At 38.1% G+C, this 16,104-nt stretch overlaps 1 protein-coding gene across 6 annotated transcripts in view; it reads left to right on the top strand.

Moving 5' to 3' along the window:
- The first annotated feature begins 396 nt into the window (after positions 1 to 396).
- The window catches only part of LOC149007803 (zinc finger BED domain-containing protein RICESLEEPER 2-like), a 28,439-nt gene continuing 12,731 nt past the window's right edge, over positions 397 to 16,104 (top strand). For 2 of the 6 annotated variants that reach the window (XR_016175199.1, XR_016175197.1), the window contains exons 1-3: positions 600 to 4,284; positions 4,382 to 4,446; positions 4,978 to 5,040. Coding sequence is in view for 1 of the 6 variants with exons in the window: in XM_089166569.1 (XP_089022695.1) it covers positions 2,073 to 4,284; positions 4,382 to 4,401 (2,232 nt within the window). In the remaining 5 variants the exon portion in view is untranslated. The other 4 variants (XR_016175198.1, XR_016175200.1, XR_016175201.1 and 1 more) reach the window with 3 other exon arrangements.

Below are 16,104 nucleotides of genomic sequence, written 5' to 3'. Positions count from 1 at the left end.
ATGCTAGATATTCTCTATATTATTTTTTTTTTCCGTAAGAATATTCTCTATATTATTACCACAAAAATCACAAGATCCTTCCAAATTAGACCATTTTTGTTTAATACTCTTTACTAACATTCCATTGTTCAAGACCCTCCACACCCCTATGATTTATGCCACAATAAGGGGGTTAGCAATTTCCTGTCCAACTAGTGGATGTGCAAGTGAAAATCTCTAAATATTAAATTACATACTCTATGAAATTTAAAGATGTTTTTTTTTTTGAACAAAGTTGAAATTATATTAAACTCTCAAGTCGGAGACCTGAGGTAAACAAAGAAGGATTTACAATGCAAGCTGGTGGGGATGCACCCAGGACCTAGGACCTATTAAAGATATTTACAGATTGCTCTCTATGCATTCTAAATTTAACAATACTACCCACTCCCCTTACAAAATGACCAAAGCCTTCTTTACATTCTTACTTCTTAGATTTACTCCTGCTGCCATTGGGACTGGTTAGGGTTTTCTTCACATTCTACACGTTTAATGAATTCACAGCTGCTCATTCTGAATAGCATGGACTGAAACGCATTCTTTCAGGTAAGTATCCTCGTCCTCTGCATTTCTTTTTTTTTTTTTTTGGAATGAATTCCTCTGCATTATCTTATTTGGTTTATTTTTTCATCATTTGCTAGAAACATCTCTAAAATTATTTATTTTTGAATTGCATTGTCTTTTTTTTATTCGCTGCTCTGACACTCTCTGATAAATGAAGACATTTCTGATGTGGAAGAACCTTTTTATCCATTGAAGCGATGTGCGTGATTTTTATATTTAGTTTACAACTGTAAACCCGTTAGGTTATGGGATTGATTAGTTCACACAGAAGGAAAAAGAAGATGAGTAACAACTGCTAGACAAGAATGCAGATAGATTATGGCGAAGACCAAGATTAGAAAGCCCAGTGATATTGCTAATGAGCTTTCGGTAGTACCGACTGTTTTGAATGTTCGTGACTCCATTTTGACTTGTGTGGGTGTAATTGGTTGGATTGGTGGGTTAGAAGCAGTTCAGGAATTTGCTTTCTGTTTCATGAGGCCATGTTTAGAGGCAAAATGATCTTGTTTATGGGGGAGGCGGATACTGATTAACAAATGTGCTAAACATTGCTATTGATTAACCCTTGACGGATTTGTTTTTGGGGTTTGTTGTGTTTTTGAACTAGTTTCTTTTAAGGTTGATCTTTTTCCCCACATATATACTAATCAGTGAGCAAAAGGTTCCTATTTTTTTTTCCTGTTTAATTTCATTGATTGAGAAGAATCGGTGCAAAGTTGCATGGTCCCTGCACCAGCTTGGGGCCAATGAGAGCATGTAGGCATCCAATAGGAATGGGATTCTCCTCATGGGGGGCTTGGGTGGTCATTTCAGTCTTCCTCCTGGTCAGAGGTGCCAGGCGGCCTTCTTTTCTCCTTTAGCTTATAACAGCAAGTCAACGTATGCAAATAGGGAAGAGGATCTTGGAAATGTTAAGGCGTTTCCTTGTAAATGTCTTGTTTGTTTACCCAATTTTAGCCGGCCAGGTCTGTGTTCATTGGAAGTTTGATTGATTCAAGCAAAAATATTACCGAAAGAGCTACTGCACCAAAGTGTAAAATTTGACTTGGGAAATAAAACAGTCCCCTGCAGCAAGTGTTATTTTATGAATGTATATCATTAGAAAATTTTCAATTGACTACTAAATGATCCAAATGTAATCTTGTGTTTTCAGTTCATTGTGGAATAGTTATTTATGGGTTGTACAAGACTGACAACCTATTTGATAAACTAGATATTATTTAATAAACTAGACATTCGCAACAAGTGCTTAATAATCACCTACACATGTGCAATCTCATTCTCGGTTTCCCATTTGATTGATGTCCTGGTGAAAGAAAGCATTCTGTTGCATTCAGAGTTGTGTTATCTAAGCAGCTTAAGATTTGTTTTTCTCTGATTATCTTTTGTTTCCTGCTTCAATATTTATATCTTTTATTGAATAGTTAGGCTTTTAATCTCCTAGTTACTTGCAGTTCATTTCAGGGACAATGAAGCTTTCAAATGTTTGTGATATCTTGGAACTGAATATGAGTTCGGCAGTGACGTACTTTTTAGTAATTATAGTTAAATACTTGTTAGTCTTTATTAAATATTTGTTGATACTTGATAGGCACTATAAGTTTGTGAAGATGGATGAATACCTTCTTTGTGGTTCTGCTTCAGCTCCTACTCCTGGCAACACAACTGGGACAAGTAGTACTAATCCTTGTATTGCCTATGAGAAGAAGGATAAGGAGGAGGAGATAACGATACAAAATGAAAAGGGGAAGGAGAAAGAGTGTAGTTATGTGGTTGTAGAAGCTTTGCAATCCAAACGCCGAAAAACTACATCCAAAGTTTGGAATGACTTTGAAAGAACTATTCATGGGGATAAAAGTGTGACAGCTACTTGCAAACATTGTGGAAAGATCTTTAATGGTGCTAGTACCTTGGGTACCACTCACTTAAACAACCATAAAAAGACTTGTAAGAGGAGGAGTCATAAGGATGTTGGTCAACAAATTTTAGCACTCCCTGAGGTTGAGTTGGTTCCTAAGTTAGAAAGCTTAGACTATGATCCAGAACAGACCCGAAAGGCTTTTGTTCGAATGATTGCCAAACATTGTTATCCAATTGAGATGATCAATGATGGGTATTTTCGGAAATTTGTAAGAAGCATCAATCCCATGTATGAGTTCCCTTCCATAAATACGGTTATAAATGACATCATGGATGTTTTCCAAGAGGAGAAGGATAAGTTGTTTGGGTCTCTAGACCAGTTATCTTCACGAATCAGCCTCACTACAGATTTGTGGAGCGTAGAGGATCAAAACTTCGGTTATTGTGTAGTTGCATGCCATTATATTGACGATGAGTGGAAGTTACATAAGAGGATACTTTCTTATAAGATGGTTCCTACCCCCCATAGTGGGGAGGCTATTAGCGAGCACATAAAGAGTCAACTCTTGAATTGGAATCTTGATAGGAAGATTTGCTCTATTACAATGGACAAAGTGTCTACAAATGATTTTATGATAAATTATCTCAAATTGTGGCTTTGTCATAAGGAAGCCTTGTTGCAAAATGGTCAAATATTTCATGTGCATTGTAGTGCACATATTTTACATCTAATTATTCAAGATGCGTTGGAAGAGCTTAAAGATGTTTTGGTAAAAATTCGAGAAATGGTTAAATGGATTGATGATTCGCCATCTCGATTTGAAAACTTTAGGGATATATTGGTTCAAACCAATTTGTCTAACAAAAAGAGTGTCTCTTTGGATGTTGTAACAGAATGGGATTCAACTTGTGGAATGCTTCATAATGTTTTAGATGTTAGAGAAGCATTTGAACGTGTAGCAGTGTTGGATCAAAACTTCGAGACTTTGCTGACTGCCGAGGAGTGGGAGAAGTGCAAATTGATTGCGCAATGCCTAGAAGTTTTAAGTGATGCTGTGAAGCATATGTCGGACAGCAAGTATCCGACTGCAAATATCTACTTTGGGGATATTTGTGATGTTCATCATCATTTGCTTCAATTGAAAAATAGCCAAGATGAGGGTGTTCGTTCTATGGCTTTTACAATGAGATTAAAATTTGAAAAGTACTGGAAAGCAAATAATTTATTTATGGTGCTTGGGGTTATTCTTGATCCTCGCTACAAAATGGAGCTTATTGAGTTTGGTTTTAATGCAATTTATGGGGATGATGCTGATTACCATATCAAGAAGATTAAGTTTGATGTTGTTGACTTCTATTCTGAGTATGCATGTTTGTATGGAGGATCTGGTTGTTCCCTTGTAATTGGGGATGCTTCGGACCGTGTTGATGGTGATGGAAATCATTCTCTGGGTGAAATTTCTAAGAAAAGAACTTCTGCATTTTGTGAGGAGTTCAAGAAATATATGCAACAACGACATAGAGGTTTGAATAATGTCCAAAAGTCTGAACTAGACTTGTACTTGGAAGAAAGCTTGTTTCCAATTGAAGACAATGAGTATTGTTTTGATATTCTGCTTTGGTGGAAAAAAAATGCCCCCAAGTTTCCGGTTCTTGCTCGAATGGCTCGTGATATCTTGGCAGTTCCAGCGTCAACTGTTTCCTTAGAAACTGCCTTTACCCTTGGAAGTAGATTTACTACTGAGTATAATCCGCTGTTAACTCCAGAGGTTGTGGAAGCTTTAATTTGCTTGAAGGATTGGTTGCCATCATATCCATCTGGTAAGTATCTACTAAATTTCTCATTTTTGCGATTTTATGTTCTAAATGTTAAACCTTTGTTCTCTTACTAATTTGTTTCGCTATGATGATGCATTAGCTACCACTGTGGATGAATGAAAAACGTCTTGGGAGCTTCTGCCTTTGCCTACATATGGAGAAGAGGTGGGAAATCATTTTGTTTTGTATGTATATCTTAATTATAAGTAATGTACTTATAGTAAGAGCTATATAACATTGACTGGTGTAGGCTTATTTCACATTGGTGGGGATGTTTCCGATGAATGTTTTCTCAGTGATGGGCATTGGTTTTTTTATTTTTTTTTTCCTTCTTTTTTTTGGGTGTTCTTGTGTTTTGGGGGTTGGGCAGTGGGGGAGGGGTGCAGTGGAAAGAGCTTGTTGTATTGAGTTTTGTTTCCAGATTGTGGCTTTGAACAATTTATGTTACTAATGAGGTGTGAACATGTATTTAAATTTGTTGAGTTGTGGTAATATTGTACATTGTTAGCTGATGGGATTTTTGTATTGAAACTTAAAGCAGAAAAAAAGAGAAAATTTAATACTTCTGTGTTTTTACCATGCAGTGTATATTAGCAAATAGATCCTGAAATCCTAGTTGAACATTATATCGCACATATATGATGGTTTGGTGTTCAGCAGCAAATTCTGAAGTATTGAAAATCTTTGGCTGAGCAGGAATTCCAGCCTTTGGTGCCAACTTCTAGAAAATAAGCAGAAAACTAGAGCCGCTTCTTTCATGTAAGGTCGCTTGAGCTTGATTCAACTATACATGTTATGCAGCTCATTATTGAAGCTTCCAACATTGTCCTACATATGTATTGGTTTCTGTTTTGTTGTGTTTTGAAGCTCTGACTACTTATTATTATTATTATTATTATTATTATTATTATTATTATTATTATTATTATTATTATTATTATTATTATTATTATTATTATTATTATTATCATCATCCATTTCTGTTAGCTTTGGTAGCAGAAATCTGCCATGACTTGATGTAGCCTTGAGTGTATGAGGGCCAGTTCCAGGATCTTATCAAAACCAATCTTAGCCTGAGGTTCAAATTAGGCTTTCACAGTGTTAGGGTCAGGGTTTGGGATCTATGGCAGCAAGGAATTAGGGTTAGGATAGGTGTTTGGGAATTTAGGGCAGAAAAGGAATTAGGGTTTGGAATTTTTTACAATAAAGGAATAAGGGCTTGGACTAGGGTGTGATTGGTCTGATAGGGCTGAAATTGGGATGGAAGGCCACTATGGTTGGGGGAATGAGGTTCCTAAAGTTCGGGACAGATCTAACGGTTAGATTGGCGTAGATTTGACCTTTAATTTTGGGTCTCTAAAAAGGCCTGAGAATTCAGGAAAAATAAAAAGGATGGTATGAGAAAGGGAATGAAATTAATTGCTGATTTGTTACCTGGCTGTAATTGGATGTGTGGAGATGGAAAGAAGTGGAGGTAGGCTTCAAGCACTTCAAAGGAGAATCCTTCAAACAGAAAGCCTTGGTCTTACTCGATCACATGGATGTCCCTTACCATTGATGAGAAGCCTACTAACCTTGCTCTAAGCCTACTACTTTCACACTCTTTATAAATTATCTTCTCAAATCTGTGATGTAAACCCAATTTTAGGGTTAGAGTTTCTAGGATGGTTTCCCTAAAATTAAGGGTTTGCCCAGAATCTTCCCAGCAAATAAATTAGAAATATCATGGGATGCCTTGGGTATCTAAGAAAGCTGTTGGAAATTCTTAGGAGGGATATGGCTTGGTCCAGGGTTTGATAAAATTATTTGGGAAGAAAAGGGAAGGGAAGATCAGGGAAGGGAAGGGGAGGGAAGGGAAGGGAAGCCTGCGATTGGGTATGGAACAGTTTGGGATAAGGGATAAACACTATAAACAATTTGGAATTAGATGGAAGAGATGTGGGTTGTTATACAGTAACCTATAATTATCTGGGAAGGGTAGGAAACCTGCGGTAGGGAAGCTTATGGTTAGGACGGGAGGGTTCTTGTGATCTTCTTTCTTTTCTTTTATTTATTTATTTTTCTGTTTTTCTTTCTTTTAATTCTGCCGCAAGAACCAGAAAATAAAGAAATAGAAATAAAAGAAAACAGGAAATTAAAAGGAACAGAAACAAGGAGAGAGAGGCTGCTGCAAGAAAGAGAGGGGGGGGTGTTGGAGCTGTTGCAGGGTGGGAGGTAGCTGTGAATGCTTGCGCAAGAAGGGAGATGGGTGGGGGTGAGTGCTTGATGGAGTCACAGGGTAGAGGAGGGGGTTTAGGGTTGCTGTTCTTGTTTGATTGGAATAAAGTGCTGTGGATGCTTGTAGATGCTGGAGATTGGAAGAAGAAGGCTGAAATTCTTGATGGAGATGCTGATACTGAATAAGAGCTCTTAATTACTCAACAGTGGCCTTCTCAACAAGGCCCTTAACTGAACTCAATTTTATTCATAACCAAACTTGAGAAAATACAATAAAAGACTAGGCTTATTTATACCCTACCTAAGATTCCAACCTAAGTGGAATTCCTTTATAGGTTAGGATCTCCCTTATAATTAATCTCAACCATCCAAATAAAGACTTAGACATCTGTTGGAATCTCCTTGAAAATAGATTTCTTCTAAGATTCTAAGGCTCCAACATAATGAAAGGAACTCTTCTTGTAAATAAAGACTCACAATAGTCCTTTAAAGAAAGACTCCTAAGGACTCAAGAACTCATTGATTTAAGTTTCATTTACTGTTTTCTAGTTTACTTTATATTATTTTATTTTATTTTTTGTTTTGATAGACATTTTTGGGATTGTTTTAAATTTTAGTTCTTTAATTGTTAATGTAGGAGTAATTTTTGTTTTTAGTCTGGTCTAGTGTTTTGGTTGAGCAGAAAACCTGCCTATGATGAGAAATGAAATTATAATTTCAGTTTAGCATAAACTTTGGAAAATACAAACAGTATGAGTATGCATATCATTAAGTCCTTGTGCTAGCGTATATTTTGTTTTTTATCCTTGTTGATGTCGAATTTCCCAAGATAGTTAATTGTACCAAGCAAGATTGTTCTGGCCCAGACTAGTTGGATCCATGCTGGCCTGCAAGTAATCTGAAGAAGATCGTTAGGGATGGAGCCGATCAACTTGATTGGCCATCCATCTTTGACAATCAAGTCAGTTGGATATTGAATTAATGAAAATCAGGGCTCCGGGGAACCCTAAGTTCAAAAACTAGAGAGCGGGAAAGTTGCGGGCAGGTTTTTGGTAAAAATGAAATCTCTTACTTGTTGCCTTCCCCTTCTTCCTATTTATAGACTTTACTTCCTGTCCAAGTCTCCTTTGGACCGTTAGATGTCTATATCCCAATCGACGATCACGATTAGTTTTTGATGTGATACATGGTTCGACTTTGCTCCATACTTAGACCGATGGTTGATTCCATACAAACCGATAATTTCATACAAGCCCCCAAGCCTGCTGACCAGGTTGACTTTTATTTAGACTTTGGTTAGGAGGCTTAGATTACATTCTTGATTAGCATGATGGATCTTCGTCAGATTCACTTAAATTCGTTCTAAGCTCGTCTCTGATCAAAAGAGTCCATCAGTACACTGAGTTCATGTCTAATTAGGAGAGTTCATTAGAGAACACTGAGTTAACCTCCGATCCAGGCGTGATTGCCATTTACACCAAATCCTTAGGGGGGGGGCCCCTTGATCTCCTAGGTTTGTGCTTGCGAACACTTGTATCACCAAATCATCCCTTTAAGAGGCTCAAGGATCTAGGATATCTCCCCTAAATCCCTAGGTCCGTCCGTCCGATAAGGGGGGGAACCACCGCCACGCCCCCCCGAAAAAAAACGGAAAAAAAAACTATTCTTGATCATTATCAAGTATCCCTTGCCAACTCACCTCTAACAGTTGGAGGATTGTGAAATGTTTCTGGGCATTTGTTCAATGTTAGGGGCGTAGTCCTTCCGTCAATTTATTTTGATATCATTACACCTTAAAAATTTCCAGAGAGCGTGGTTTTCTTCACTTTGCCAGAAGAAACAGTGGGTGCTGAACTTGGAAATGGCTCTATTTTTGTCGAAAAATCTATCTCTCACGACAATAAAGGTTGGAGGGAGAAGTACTTCTTCTGCTCAATTCCTTCCCCAAACTATCGCTCTCGATGAGGCTCTCATTTGTTGGAATCTTTTGCTCCTTTCAATCAAAGACCATCTCTGGATGCCTATGATCAGTAGACTTGGAATCTATTCCCAACCAGCGAGCAGGTTGACGTGAACGAGTTCAAATCAGACGAAGGACTAGCTCGTAATGGTCTTCTTCCAGATATATTTTTTTTTCTCCATCCAATTTTTATTTTCTGCCTTTTTTTGATCATTTTCTCGTATGTCATTCAGGAATTAGAACCTGGAATGCACCCAACATTTTTGACATCCAACGGGCCGCTCGTGCTGAGAAGGAGGCTGAAGTTGGTTTGGAGAAGAAGAAAAGAAAGAAATCCTCAAGCAGTGCTGGTGCTGGTCAAGTTTCATGGAAAAGAAAATCTAGTGAAGAGGAGAAAGATTTTGACAAAAGTTGTGACAGTTCTGAAGAAGAAAGTGATAATGATAGAAGGGAAAAGAAGAAAAAGAAAGGAAAGAAGAAAATTGATGGAAGAAGACAACGAAAGGCTCTGATGAAGAGGTGGACGACCAAAGTAGGGAAAGAAAGGATAGAGAAACAGAAAAAGAAGTTGACGACATCGAAATTGTTGGTGTTAGGGTAAATGGAATTACTGCTGGAAAATCTTCTAACATAGATTGGACCTCAAGGAGGAGGCTTTGCTCCATGGGCCCATCTTCTGGCCAAGAGCTGACCACCCGAAGAATAAATAAGGAAGTGTGAACAAAATCCCCTGTTTCGAAAGTGAATCTTGGGGGAACTAGGTGTACAGAGGGGGTAACAACTCCTAATCTGCCCTCTGGAACTGTTGTCTCATCCCTACTTTCCCAGTTCATCCTCCTGCTAGTAAAGAAACTGTTCTTGCCATTTGATCATCAAAAATTTTTGATCCCTCCAGTCTTTTTTATTCTGCTATCACTTCCACTGGAGCTAGAGCTTTTGAACCATACGTCAATTTGAAAGGAGTTTCTCCTATTGGAGTTTGCACTGTGGTTATTGTATGCCCAAAAGTACATTCGATAATTCTTCTACCCACTATGCATGTACCAATCGTATTTTTATCCCATTAAGAAGTATTCTGTTGGTTACTTCGATTTGCCCGTTACACTGTGGGTATGCAATAGAAGAGTTTTTGTATTTAATGTGGTCATGTGCACAAAATCCTCTGAATCTGTCATTGTCAAATTGCTTACCATGATCAGTGAGGAAAACTTTCGGCAGACCAAATCGGTATATCACCTTGTTTCGAAAGAATCTTTCCATTTGACTGGTTGTTATTGTCATTAGAGGTTCTGCTTCTACCCATTTAGTAAAATAGTCTATGACTGCTACCTCCAATTTTCTTCTTCTTGAGGCCACTGGGAATGGCCCGAGAATATCCATTCCCCACATAACAAATGGAACTAGGCTTAATATTGAAGTAAGCTGATCAGTTGACTGTCTTTGAATCGGGGTGTGAATTTGGCATTGATGACATTGTTTTATATATTCCATGGCATTGTGTTGCATTCTTGGCCATTAGAATCCTTGTCTTAAAACTTTGTAAGCCAAAGCTCTTCCACCCATATGACTTTCACAGATGCCTTCGTGAACCTTTGCGAATGCATATTGGGCATTTGATGGTCCTAGACACTTCAGAAGTGGACCAGTAATAACTCTTTTGTAAAGTAACCCTTTCTTTAAGACAAATTTCGCTAATCTTCTTTTAAGATCCTCGCTTTTTCTTTATCTACTTGAAGGATGTCATCTTTGAGTTAAGCCACTATTGAATCCATCCAGGAAGGCTTAATGTCAATCTCCATAATCTTTGGTTCTGAATAAGTTGGTGATCTTAGCTCTTTAATATATATTGTTGGAGGTAAAGATGCAAATTTTGCCAAAGCTAATCGAGCTAGGGAATCCACCATCACATTTTGTTTTCTTGGTATTCTTCATATATGGAATTGATCAAACAACATCTTGCATTCAAGTGCCTTTTGTAAATATTTGATCATGCAAGCATTTTTCGCCTCGTGAGTTCCGGTAATTTGACTGACTATAACTCCGAATCACTTCTGACCTCGATGTTCTAAACACATAATGACTTAGCCAAACGGAGTCTAGCAATTAAGGCTTCATATTCTGCCTCATTATTTGAAGTACGAAATTCGAAACGAATAGCACTTTGAATAGTAAAACTTGCTGGACTTTGAAGAATGAGTCTTGCCCCTGAACCTTAAGAGTGACTTGAGCTGTCAACATGGAGAATCCATCTACCAGGATTTACACTGGGATTTCCTTCATCCACGGGTGGCGATACACTCTTAGCGACAAAGTCAGCTAAAACTTGGGCTTTAATAGCTATTTTGGGCTTGTAATATATATCATGCTCAGTTAATTCAATTGCCCAGGACACTAGCTTGCTCGCAAGGTCAGGCTTATGAAGAAATTTCTTCAAAGGCCAATTGGTCAGACCAACTATAGAATGAACTTGAAAGTATGGTCTTAAATTTCTTGCAGCTACTACCAAGGCCAAAGCTTGTTTTTCGATTTTAGGATATCTAATCTCAACAACGAGTAAAGCATGACTTACAAAGTAGATTGGATGCTGATGTGATCCCTCTTCTCTGATCAACACTTCATTTACTGTTGCCATGGAGGATGCAAAATAAATTTGTAGAATTTCCTCCGGGACTGGTCGTGATAAAATTGGAGGACTTGTCAGTCATTTCTTTAGTTCCTCAAATGATTCTTGGCACTCTTCTGTCCATCTGAATTTGTTATGGGCATTCAAAATTTTCAACGCTTCAAAGAAAGCCGCACATCTATTGCCTGACCTGGATATAAACCTGTTTAGAGCTGCCACTTTTGCTATTAATCTTTGAATTCCCTTCATGTTGCTCGGTGGTTTCATATATCCATAATGACCTTTATTTTTTCCGGATTTGCTTCCATTCCACATTGTGTAACCATGTAACCTAGAAACTTTCCAGATGATACACCAAAAGCACATTTATCAGGATTGAGTCTCATTCCATGCTCTCTCAAAACATCAAAACAGTTTCAAATCTAGCAAATGATCAACCTTCAATTTACTTTTTACGAGGAGATCATTTACGTACGCTTCCATGTTTTGACCAATTTGATCGGAAAATAATTTGTTCATGGCTCTCTGATATGTGGCTCCAACATTTTTTAACCCATTGGCCTTACCATGTAACAATAGCTCTCCCGATTGGTCATAAACGCTGTATGAGATTGGTCTTCCTTTCTTATGAGAATTTGATTGTAATCAGAATATGTGTCCATAAAACTCAACATTTGCTGACCAGAGGTTGCATCTATCAGCTAATCAACTCGAGGTAATGAATAACAATCCTTTGGACATGACTTGTTTAGATCTGTGTAGTCTATGCACATTCTCCATTTGCCATTATGCTTTTTCACCATCACAACATTTGCTAACCAAGTTTAATATTCGACCCGCTCAATAAATCTTTATTTTTTAACCCTTTTGACTTCCACCCTTATTGCATCATGCTTCTCCTCCTTTTTCACTGGTTTTGTTGTGTTATTGATCCAAAGGCTATGCTCTGCAACATCTTTGCTTAACCTTGACATGTCTTGTGCTGACCAAACAAATATATTCAGAATTTATTTGTAGAAAATTTGTGAGCAACTTCTTGTCTTCTTCAAATTGTTCCACTCCAATCATGGTTCCCTTCTTTGAGTCATCAGGTTTGAAGAATATTTTCTCAAACCTCTCCATTGGTTCTCCTCTTTGGATTTTGTCTTCATCCCTACCGTCCATGACCTCAATAGTTAAGGCTAGGGCTTTACCTTGAGCCTTTGAGTTCTTGAGGAACATTGTATAACAATGTCTAGAAAACATCTGATTCGACCTGCATTCTCCAACTCCTTGTTCTTATTGCATTCAAAGTTGGCCTACCTAGGATCACGTTCTATGCTGACAAACACCTGATCACCAAGAAGGTTGTCACAGTTGTCATTGTCTTCGGTTGAGTCCCGAGCGTTATGGTTAGCTCAACTGTTCCTTCCACATGGGCTGATTCTCCAGAAAAACCAGACAACCTAGTCCCATAAGGTTTTAGTTTAAGGGAGTCAAGCTTTATTTTTAGGAAAGCTTCGTATGGCAAGATATATACCAAAGAGCCTCTATCTATTAGAACTCTATGAATATCATGATTTGCAATTTCTGCATCTACGACAATTGCATCATCATGTGGCTCTTGAATTCTAGTCATCTTCTTTTCTGTGAAAACAATTTCTTTCATCATTTTGATTCGTTTTGGGACTGATTGCGATTCTACCGAGTGTACGAACCTCGCATGAGCTTTCAACTTGGCCATAGAAGTCAAATCAACACTCCCCAGAATGGCCATAACTGGTGACTTCTTCTGCTGAGGTTTTGGACCTTCACGGTCTTCTAATAGAGAATCTGATTGGTAATCTTTTTTGACTTCTTCTTTCTTCGACTCTTGATTGTTCCATCTCTATGGCTGACCTTTATTTTGTTGTTGACCACCATTCCTTTGCTAGACATAGCAATTCAAATGCCCTTGACTGATCAGCCATTCAATTTCATTTTTCAGAACTCTGCATTCATCTGTATCATGTCCATGATCCCTGTGGAAGCAACAAAATATGTTTGGATTTTCGACAACAATAGAGCGTCCAAGTTTAGCACCCACACTGTTCCTTCTGGCAAAGCAAAGAAAGCCACACTCTTTGGAAACTTTTAAGGTGTAATGATATCATAATAAATTGACGGAAGGACTGTGCCCCAAACGTTGAGCAAATGCCTAGAAACAATTCACAATCCTCCAATTGTTAGGGGTGAGTTGGCATGGGCATACTTGATAATGATCAAGAACAGATTGAGCCCAGGGATTTAGGGGAATCCTTCCAACCTCTAAGGATTTGGTGTAAATGGCAATCACACCTGGGTCAATAAGGAAAACATAGTCATCGGGTCCAGGAATCCAGCCTTTAACTCTGTAGGGAAGCGAAAGTCTTGAAGAAAGGAAGGGAGTTTTCCTTTCCTAATTTTTGCAGGGATGCATTTAGGACCAGATGTTGGGATTAAGCTTGCCAACAGTTTTTTCAGATTCGTAAGGAAGAATGACTTTGTCGTCAGCATAAGGGGTGGGAACCCAATCAGGATTAATAGTTGATGTGGAACTAGGTGCTCTAATGGGTCCAGCGACAGGAGGGTCAACTGGGATCTTTCTTGGAACAGGGTTTGAAGGAGCGTCAGGATAAGGAACTGAGCTTGTATCAATAGGGTTGCCAGTAGGGTCCATAAGAGGATTCTAAAGTAAAAAATCACAAGGAACAGAAAGGTAAGAGTAAAGAAAGGAGACGAAAAGGTTGAAAAGATTTGCACTAACTTGCAAAAGAAAGCTCTGGAGTTAAAACCGACGTGAATGGAAGCTTTCTAGACTTGAACATGATTTTTCAAATCAATGGTTGCATTTAAATTGAATCGACGCTTGAGGAACCAGAAACGAGTCATCCACATTTTTGGAGGAAAACGTCTAAACACATGGAGTCAGCAGATTAGCCAAGAAGGAAAGTACAGAGCCGTACTTCAAAGGATCAAGTGTATTGGATAATCATAACCTAGCATTTATGAGGAGCGTGCCAAGAACTGACAAGGCGGAACTTTTGCTAGACAGTTGAAATGATATGGGGGCTGAGCGTGTTCCCAAGACAAGAAAATCAGGTTTAGAGTGATCCTGAAGCAAGATAAAGACACACAACCCATGATCAGTTTCCATGGAATTTTAGGTGTCAAAGGGTCCAAATTCAGACATTTAGTTAGTAAGAATTTGAAGATGAAGGTTCGATCAGACGGATAACATTTAAGACAAAAAGATAGTTCTGATGAACTCAGTGTTCTCTTATGAGCTATCCTGTTCAGAGATGAACTCAGTGTTCTCTGATGAACTCTCTTGATAAGAGGTGAAGTCAGTGTTCAGAGATGGACTCTCTTGATTAGGGATGAGCTAAGAATGAATTTAAGCGAATCTGACAAAGATCCGTCATGCTAATCAAGATTGTAATCTAAGCCTCCCAACTAGAGTCTAAATAAAAGTCAACCTGATCAGCAGGCTTTTGGGGGGGGGGGGGGGGGGCTTGTGTTATGGGTAAATTGCCAATTATCGGTTTGTAACAAATCAACCATCAGTCTTTAAGTATGGAGCGAAGTCGAACCATGTATCACATTGAAAACTAATCGTGATCGTCAATTGGGGGATAGACATCTAACGGTCCAGAGGAGACTTGGATGGGAAGTAAAGTCTATAAATGGGAAGAAGGTGAAGGGGAGAGGTAAGAGATTTCATTTTTACCAAAAAACTTGCTCGCAACTTTCTTACTCTCTAGTCTTTTGAACTTACGGTTCCCAGGAGCTCTGTTTTTGTTCAGTCAATATCCAACTGACTTGATCGTCGGAGATGGATTGCCGATCAAGCTGATCGGCTCCATCTCTAACGATCTTCTTCAGATTACTTGCAGGCTAGTGTAGATCCAACCAGTCTGGACCAGAACAATCTTGTTTGGTGCGATTAACTACCTCCTGAAATTTAACATCAACAATCCTTGAACTAATTATGAGAACATACCTTTGATGCTTAGTCATTTTGCCTATTTGGAGAAAGTTTATTTTAACTTTGTAGTGGTTGTGATTTCAATTGAATGCTGGAACTTGTTTGATTGTCACTTGAGGCAAAATCCCAGGCAATACAATATCAGGGAGTTGATGTAGGCCTTCTTTGGACTGTCTGAGCCTTTCCAGCCAGCCACCTGTATATATTGATTATTCATACTACACCCCCTTTGAGTTGAATTTAGCATTTTCTTTGTTTTGCACCTAATTTTGATATCATAGCCTTTGTGATAATTTTTCTCATCTTTTTACCCTCATTCACATCATATGCTTGTTGAACTGTTGTTGTGAATTGGATGATGGAATGGTTATGATGAAAGTGAAAATAGGGAGCATAAAATGAACTCGTCTATTTAGAAAAAAGAAAAAAGTGAGTGGAAAAATTTGGTGAGATGGAGCGTAAAATGCACTTGTCCAAAAAAAAAAAGAAAAGAAAAAAGAAAAGAAAAAGGAAATTGACAAAGTCAATAATAAGTTTGGGGATGTATGGAAAAATCCTAGAAAGCCTGCAAATATGTAAAGATTAAGCTTTATTATACGTGTTATGGATGTTTTGAGCCTTAAATTTATCTTTTATCATACCTTGACCTTGACCTTACATTACAAGCTTAATAATACCTTGGCCTTGATGTTGTATTATTTACGTTAGTGGAGAGTGACATGAAAAGCAAGCCTATTGATTTCTTTAATGTTTTATCTAGAGATCAAGATTATTACTTGTTTTCATAAACCGATCCGGATTGCATTTGATTAAGTGTTTATGGGCTATTCACACACACTCTCAAGGTTCTAAAGTGAGATATGGTTGATACCTTGATTTATGGTATGAATTTTTATTTGTTTGTTATTTTGCTTGGTTTATAGTTTGATGAAGACTTTTGTGGCATGTGAGTAGTATACTCACTCATCAGTTGACGTTTTAGTGGGTCAGTTTAATTTGGTTTTTGTTTTCTTTTGCTTGGGACTAGCAAAATGTTAA

Source organism: Hakea prostrata, chromosome 8 (assembly GCF_041222555.1).
Source record: "Hakea prostrata isolate BN-2017 chromosome 8, UWA_Hpros_2, whole genome shotgun sequence".
Classification (NCBI taxonomy): Eukaryota; Viridiplantae; Streptophyta; class Magnoliopsida; order Proteales; family Proteaceae; genus Hakea; species Hakea prostrata.
The sequence above is the reverse complement of the archived record's forward strand: the minus strand, read 5'-3'. Positions and strand labels throughout refer to the sequence as shown.